An 8,596-nucleotide genomic window follows, 5' to 3' on the forward strand; every position below is an offset into this window, starting at 1 on the left:
TTTCACAAGGAGGAGATGCGGAGGCCTGGCCTGTCCTTAATTTCTTGTGAAATTTTACAAGAGAACTTCAGAAATGACACCCACGAAGGAAGTCTGAGTCTGTAAAATTGTGCTCATAATTATCTGTTGCCAAATCAAGGTCATTAATGCATTTATAAGTATTTGTATATTTTCTTCAAACCTGACATTAACTGTAATATTACTGACAGTTTCACTCTCCTAATTAAACAGTTTTACAGTTTGGTAGAACTACCTGATCAGAAGAAGGTATATGAAGGAGACCCCTCTTGGAAATACCTACCCACAGTAACCAGGACATTTTATTCCTTAATAGAAGTTTCATTAGTATAGTGCATAAGTATGTCCACTTGTATCTAAAACTCCCTTCTGCTGTTTAACTCTTAGATTTTAATTTTTCGGCCTCAACTCTCGCTTTCAAATAATCATTTGTTTGACTCTGAAGCCGGGCTCACTCTCGGTCGGTTGACCAGAACTACATAAGAAAAGCTCAGTCAATTCCTAGTATAATGGAAAAGTAAAAGAAGTTTGAAAGGATGGTTTCCGCTTCTCGGCTTACCACCCTAATTCACCAGTAATGCTGCCAATGAATTAATTTCAAACAGTACGTGGTAACGAACTGTAGTAAGGATCGACCCGGCTCAATAGTAACCAAAACTCTAAAAAATTGAATTTTGATATCAATAGCTACATCAAAAGAATCGCATTTTAATGCTGATTTTAAATATATAAGTTTCATCAAGTTTAGTCTTACCCATCAAAAGTTACGATCCTGAGAAAATTCGCCTTAATTAGGAAAATAGGGGGAAACACCCCTAAAAGTCGTAGGATCTTAACAAAATGACACCATCGGATTCAGCGTATCAGAGAACCCTACTGTAGAAGTTTCAAGCTCCTATCTACAAAAATGTGGAATTTTGTATTTTTTGCAAGAGACAAATCACGGGTGCGTGTTTATTTGTTTTTTTCCCCAGGAGTCATCGTATCGACCAAGTGGTCCTAGAATGTTGCAAGAGGGCTCATTCTAGCGGAAATGAAAAGTTCTAGTGCCCTATTTAAGTGACCAAAAAAATGGAGGGCATCTAGGCCCCCTCCCACGCTCATTTTTTCCCAAAGTCAACGGATCAAAATTTTTTTGAGAACGAAGCCATTTTGTTCAGCATAGTCGAAAACCATAATAACTACGTCTTTGGGGATGACTTACTCCCCCACAATCCCTGGGGGAGAGGCTGCAAGTTACAAACTTTGACCAGTGTTTACATATAGTAATGGTTATTGGGAAGTGTACAGACATTTTCAGGGGGATTTTATTTTGTTTGGGGGTGCGGCTGAGGAGAGCGTGCTATGTTGGAGGATCTTTCCTTGGAGGAATCTGTCATGGGGGAAGAAAAATTCAATGAAAAGGGCGCAGGATTCTCTAGCATTACTATAAGAAAACAATGAAAAATAAACATGAAAACGTTTTTTTCAAATGAAAGGAAGAAGTAGCATTAAAACTTAAAACGAACAGAGATTATTACGCATATGAGGGTTCTAAAAATACTTTAGCATAAAGAGCGAGGTATTTAGGAGGAGATAAATACCTTGCTCTTTATGCTAAAGTATTTTTATTAATTTCAACTATTTATTCTACGGCCTTTCTAATTCAGGAGTCATTCTTAAAGAATTGGGACAAAACTTACGATTTAGTGTAAAGAGCGAGGTATTAACGAGGGTACAAACCCCCTCGTATACATAATAAAAATATAAGGTTATGAAAGTTTGTTACGTAAGTTAATTCTTAAGTTACGTATATTTTTTACTAATAAAAACGTTCGTTAAAAATTAAAAGTTCTAGTTGCCTTTTTAAGTAACCGAAAAATTGGAGGGCAACAAGGCCTCCTTCTCCAACCCTTATTTCTCAAAATCGTCTGATCAAAACTAAGAGAAAGCCATTTAGCCAAAAAAAGAATTAATGTACAAATTTCATTTTCATAATTTATGTGCGGAGAGCCAAAACCAAACATGCATTAATTCAAAAACGTTCAGAAATTAAATAAAAAAAAACTAATTTTTTTAGCTGAAAGTAAGGAGAGACATTAAAACTTAAAACGAACAGAAATTTCTCCGTATATGAAATGGGTTGTCCCCTCCGCAATCCCTCGCTCTTTACGCTAAAGTTTGACTCTTTGCCACAATTCTACTTTTTAAAGCCATTAAAGCTTTAGCGTAAAGAGCAAGGGATTAAAGACCAATCAAATGAACTTCATCTGATCCAAAGCTTATACGACCACCCATTCCATAAATCCTTATATGTTCCGGAGCATAACTTACAACCCTTGCCTATAGGACCTAGTGGATTGTGTCCACCCCGAAGAGATTGTTAGATGGTTTTTGGACTATTGGTAACAAATCCTATCTCACAATTTCACTTGCATGCGTTTTGGGGAAAGAAGATGCGAGAGAGAGGGGTTAGCTACTCCCCGTTATGTTTTACTCTTAAAAGGGAACTAGAAGTATTCATTTCAAATTAAATGATCCTCATGGCTATCTCAAAATTTTGATTAGATGTGTTCGGGGAAGGGTTGGCGTGGGAGGGGGGTTAGTTAGCCTCCAGTCATATTCGACTATTAAAAAGGGCACCACCCGTTTCAATTTCCAATTGAATGAGCCTTTTTCGAAGTTTCTAAGACAAGTCCTTCGATACGAAGTGCCCTGGTCTAAGACAAAAAAATAAAAAAAAAAACGAATAAAAAATGTGATTCTGATGCCAATAGTAGGAAGCGAAATTTGTCGGTCTTGTTTAAGGTATCGCACATAGATACAACCAGTGACTGCTACTAATATATCCGCTATTACTGCTATTACTACTACTACAGCTACTTCTACTACTACTACTATTACTATTTTTACTACTGCTACTAGTAATAGTGCATCTTAGTTGGGACAACTTTTTACCCATTGATTTGGTCTTCACTAAGGTCCCTTTGTCACTACGTCTAAGCCAATAAAAGGAAGCAAAATTTGTTGGTATTGTTATAGGCGTCCCACGTAGATACAACCAGTCTTCAGAATATTTTGTTTTCATTGATGTCTACTTGGCCCTGTCTATATCCCTTGTAAGCTACAAACCTAACAGAGTTTTATGAAACTGTCTCACGATAGGCACGTCAGTACAAATTTACGTCAAAGGGCATCACTTTTATGGGGATATTGGCTCGTGAAAATCCGCTGAATATGCAAATTATACGTATGATATTAGAAACCATAAACATTTTGAAAATCAAAAATTTTAAGGGCAAGGGCCTTCCTGCTTGCGTATTTGTCTGGCTATAGGGCAATAAAATAAAATGTATCTAATGTGGTTGCTTGATAACTATTTCCAAGAAGAATCAAATAATTAGCGTGATATAAAATTATTTACAATGGTACCATATTACTCAGTACCATAAAGTATGCACCAGTCTACTTTAAGCAAAAAGAATCCTAGACCACTTTTTACAGCCATGTTATTTATCACTATATGGGTATCTATTAATCCCTCAAAGTATTCCAGCTGGAGTGATTCCCTTTTTACTGTAAACTAAAGCCAAAAAGAGTTGTCTGTAATATATCTTTCACTTTCTTTCAAACTTCTACCTTTGTAGTAAAACTTAGATTTTTGTTCATCATTCTTGCTAATGATCCTTCTAAGCACAACAGTCTATTTTTAATATTGAAAATTTTTCTTTTAGCTTAATATTCATCTAATAAATTCAGTGAAATCTGGAGCTCCTCTTCTGAAGCTCCACTGGAGATTTAATTTCAGCACTACGTCACCATCATAAAGTAACAGCAATAAAGCAAGACTTCCTAATGAAACCGTTTGTGCCTATTCCTTTCTAGATGATCAATCGCATCGTTGACGTACAGTATAAAAAGTCTTGGCAAATACTGCTACTGTGATTAACCTCTTTTTTTGTATCCCGAACGGCGACAATATGCAGTAACCTACAATCGTCATTATATCTACTGTTTTCCAAAACATATCAGCGAACTTCCTAACGCAAAGCCTCTGCAGGCCTGCTTCAATACATTTCATCTTCTTCGCTACAGTTTCCAGAGGACCGTAGTCTCTCAACGGAAGATTTTTTTCTCATTCTTTGTTTTAATAGTTCTTCCCTGAATAATCAAACAAATTATCATGTTGATCTGCGACGTTGTAATATGTCGGCCATGTGTTGAGAACAGATATTTTTGGCTGGGGAATGGAGGCAGCTAGGTTCATCTTTCCCTAAAAAAAAACTTCATATTGCTCTTTTTCTAAAATAGAATGAACTCCTTAGTTTATTGACTAACTATCTTCCCCTTTCGTTCCAAAAGACAATTATAGTCCCGGCAAACGTTTTACAACTTGTAACTAATCTAACCATGTTACAATCATTTTCTTCCTTCCTTAAAGCCACCATTTAATGAATTAATTCTAATTTTCTAAGCCCATATTCATCATCGAAAAAATCTATATCTTTTTAAAACTTCCTTTTACTTTTAGAACTAAGCCCGCTGTCTTTAGTGATGTATCCCTAAGCTCCTCAATCAATTTGGCTGGTCATCTACCTTCCCTAAATTACGTGAACTTACAAGTATTTTCTTAAAACGCTTCACTAAGTTTCCATTATCCTCTTTTGATCACTCCTAAGGGGTCAGGCGTTCAACGATTTCAATATAATCCTTATTCGTACATGGTAGTACCGTAAGTACCTCTACTTTTAAATGATCTGGATCGCAAAGAATATTCTCCAAAATGTAATCCAGCCGCAGACACGCAAGTAAACTCACCTTGATTACTATTATTTTCAGACTTCGACTGCCTATCAAAACTTTATATTATAGATGACATTCTTAATAATTCAATGAAAGGATATTTCTGGATCTCTGGCATTTTAAAGAATTCGTTCTGGATTCAGAATTAGTTTTTATATCCGTGCTTCCAGACAGTGACTAAAAATTATCTCATATTCAAACATTTTTTTTCAACATAGTGCCTGCTTATAAGCTTTTTCCTCAATTGTTTACAAAATTAAGCTAAAAATGATTTTTTTCAAAAGTTATGTTTTTTCTCCTTTTTAATAGGTTCAAAAACTAAAAGCAAACAAAAGTGACTTTATCAGAAGTATCAAGACGTTTTTTTATTTAGTTACACAGTCTTTGTGACATGACATCATTAGAAGCCACGTTGATTAAACTCATAAAACAAAAAAATAACAACAATAATGAGAATCCATCATAAACAAACTGCATAAAGGCCACTAGAGATAGCATGATAATTTGTAACTTGTTGTATCTGTTATGTTTTTTACTTTATTTTTTGTTTAATATATTTTTCTTTTTCTATTTTCTAGCATTAATCCTACTTTTTAAGAGATCTTCCTTTTACAAACATTAAGAGTTAAACAAATATTTTTACGCTCAACACGGGAACCTTTTCTGAACAATGGTCAGCCAGTTTTGTGTCTGAAGGGCCCATATGATAATAGTTATATTTTATATTTTTTTTTAGATTCAATTTTAGCAGTTTTCTTGTGATTTTAGTCAGTTTATCTTTCCTGGTCAATATGATAATTCTCTTACAATATTGGTTTACCACAGTATTTATTTTTTATATTAATTTTTTCTTTCCTCTTAGGGACCAAGAGAGCAGCTGATTAAGTCTAAAGGGGAAATCTTTCATCTGGAAAAATTAATTATTATCTTTTGTTTTACTGTTATGTATTTTTATTAACTCTTCAATAAACAGTTACATATTGAGGATTCAGTCTTATTAAAATTTATAAGTACAAAAAAAATTCACAAAAGTAAAGAGCGAAGCTATGTCTATGTACTAGAATGTCTAATGAACAAAAAACTAACAGTTAAAAGAAACATATCTTAGACTTAATATAAAATTGAACCAATAAGGAACTTATAATGTTGTAAAAACAGAACTAGCATTCAACTCAAACTCAAATGGAACAGAATTTACTAGATGTATCAACTGAGTCGTCTCCCTTATTCTTAATTATGTTTAAAAAAAAAACAGACATTAAAATTAAAAGAAACAGATATAAGACTTAATATAAAATGAAACCAAAAATGAACTTATAATGTTCTAAAAATAAAACTAATATTCAGCTCAAACTCAAAACGAACAGAAATTACTATATATATCATCTGGGAAGTCGTCCCCCTTTTTTCAATTATAGTTAAAAAAACAACATATTAAAGTTAAAACAAACAGATATTAGACTTAATATAAAATGAAGCCAATAATGAACTAATAATGTTCTAAAAATAGAACTGACATTTCACTTAAACTCAAAACGAACACAAATTACTAGATATATCAATCGGGAAGTCGTCCCCCCTTTTTTCAATTATAGTTTAAAAAAAAAAACAGATATTAAAGTTAATATCTAAAGTTAATATTCTATTCTAAAAATAGAACTGACATTTCACTTAAACTCAAAACGAACACAAATTACTAGATATATCAATCGGGAAGTCGTCCCCCCTTTTTTCAATTATATTTAAAAAAAAAAACAGATATTAAAGTCAAAAGAAACAGATATTAGACTTGATATAAATGAAGCCAATAATGAACTAACAATGTTCTAAAAATAGAACTGACATTTCACTTAAACTCAAAACGAACACAAATTACTAGATATATCAATCGGGAAGTCGTCCCCCCTTTTTTCAATTATAGTTTAAAAAAAAAAACAGATATTAAAGTTAAAAGAAACAGATATTAGACTTAATATAAATGAAGCCAATAATGAACTAACAATGTTCTAAAAATACAACTGACATTTCACTTAAACTCAAAACGAACACAAATTACTAGATATATCAATCGGGAAGTCGTCCCCCCTTTTTTCATTATAGTTAAAAAAAATAACAGATATTAAATTTAAAAGAAACAGATATTAGACTTAATATAAATGAAGCCAATAATGAACTAACAATGTTCTAAAAATAGAACTGACATTTCACTTAAACTCAAAACGAACACAAATTGCTAGATATATCAATCGGGATGTCGTCCCCCCTTTTTTCAATTATAGTTTAAAAAAAAAACAGATATTAAAGTTAAAAGAAACAGATATTAGACTTAATATAAATGAAGCCAATAATGAACTAACAATGTTCTAAAAATAGAACTGACATTTCACTTAAACTCAAAACGAACACAAATTACTAGATATATCAATCGGGAAGTCGTCCCCCCTTTTTTCAATTATAGTTTAAAAAAAACAGATATTAAAGTTAAAAGAAACAGATATTATACTTAATATAAATGAAGCCAATAATGAACTAACAATGTTCTAAAAATATAACTGACATTTCACTTAAACTCAAAACGAACACAAATTACTAGATATATCAATCGGGAAGTCGTCCCCCCTTTTTTCAATTATAGTTTTAAAAAAAACAGATATTAAAGTTAAAAGAAACAGATATTAGACTTAATATAAATGAAGTCAATAATGAACTAACAATGTTCTAAAAATAGAACTGACATTTCACTTAAACTCAAAACGAACACAAATTACTAGATATATCAATCGGGAAGTCGTCCCCCCTTTTTTCAATTATAGTAAAAAAACAGATATTAAAGTTAAAAGAAACATATGTTTGACTTAATATAAATGAAGCCAATAATGAACTAACAATGTTCTAAAAATAGAACTGACATTTCACTTAAACTCAAAACGAACACAAATTACTAGATATATCAATCGGGAAGTCGTCCCCCCTTTTTTCAATTATAGTTTAAAAAAAACAGATATTAAAGTTAAAAGAAACAGATATTAGACTTAATATAAATGAAGCCAATAATGAACTAACAATGTTCTAAAAATAGAACTGACCTTTCACTTAAACTCAAAACGAACACAAATTACTAGATATATCAATCGGGAAGTCGTCCCCCTTTTTTTCAATTATAGTAAAAAAAACAGATATTAAAGTTAAAACAAACATATGTTAGACTTAATATAAATGAAGCCAATAATGAACTAACAATGTTCTAAAAATAGAACTGACATTTCACTTAAACTCAAAACGAACACAAATTACTAGATATATCAATCGGGAAGTCGTCCCCCCTTTTTTCAATTATAGTTAAAAGATATTAAAGTTAAAAGAAACAGATATTTGACTTCATATAAAATGAAACCAATAATGAACTAGATAGATCAAATGTTCTAAAAATAAAACTGATATTCACCTCAAACTTAAAACGAACAGAAATTACTAGATATATCATCTTGGAAGTCGTCTTCCATTTTCTCAATTATAGTTAAAAAAAAAAACACATATTAAAGTTAGAAGAATAAGATATTAGACTTAATATGAAATGAAACCATTAATGAACTTATAATGCTATAACAATAGAACAGATATTCAGCTGAAACTCAAATCAAACAGAAACTACTAGATATATCAACTTGGAAATCGTCCCCCTTTTTCCCAATTATTGTAAAACAAAAAAGATATTAAAGTTGAAAGAAACAGACATTAGACATAATATAAAATGAAACTGGTAATGAACTTATAACATTCTAAAAATAAAACTGAT

At 31.8% G+C, this 8,596-nt stretch overlaps 1 protein-coding gene across 1 annotated transcript in view; it reads left to right on the top strand.

Annotated features, from left to right (window-relative positions):
• Positions 1–5,785, top strand: part of LOC136037125 (carboxypeptidase D-like) — a 74,283-nt gene extending 68,498 nt beyond the window's left edge. The window contains exon 10 of the mRNA XM_065719612.1: positions 5,663–5,785. Within this exon, the coding sequence (XP_065575684.1) occupies positions 5,663–5,758 (96 nt within the window). The 3' untranslated portion in view covers positions 5,759–5,785. The remainder of the gene's footprint in view (positions 1–5,662) is intronic.
• The last annotated feature ends 2,811 nt before the right edge of the window (positions 5,786–8,596 follow it).

This window comes from Artemia franciscana, chromosome 16, assembly GCF_032884065.1.
Source record: "Artemia franciscana chromosome 16, ASM3288406v1, whole genome shotgun sequence".
Taxonomy (NCBI): Eukaryota; Metazoa; Arthropoda; class Branchiopoda; order Anostraca; family Artemiidae; genus Artemia; species Artemia franciscana.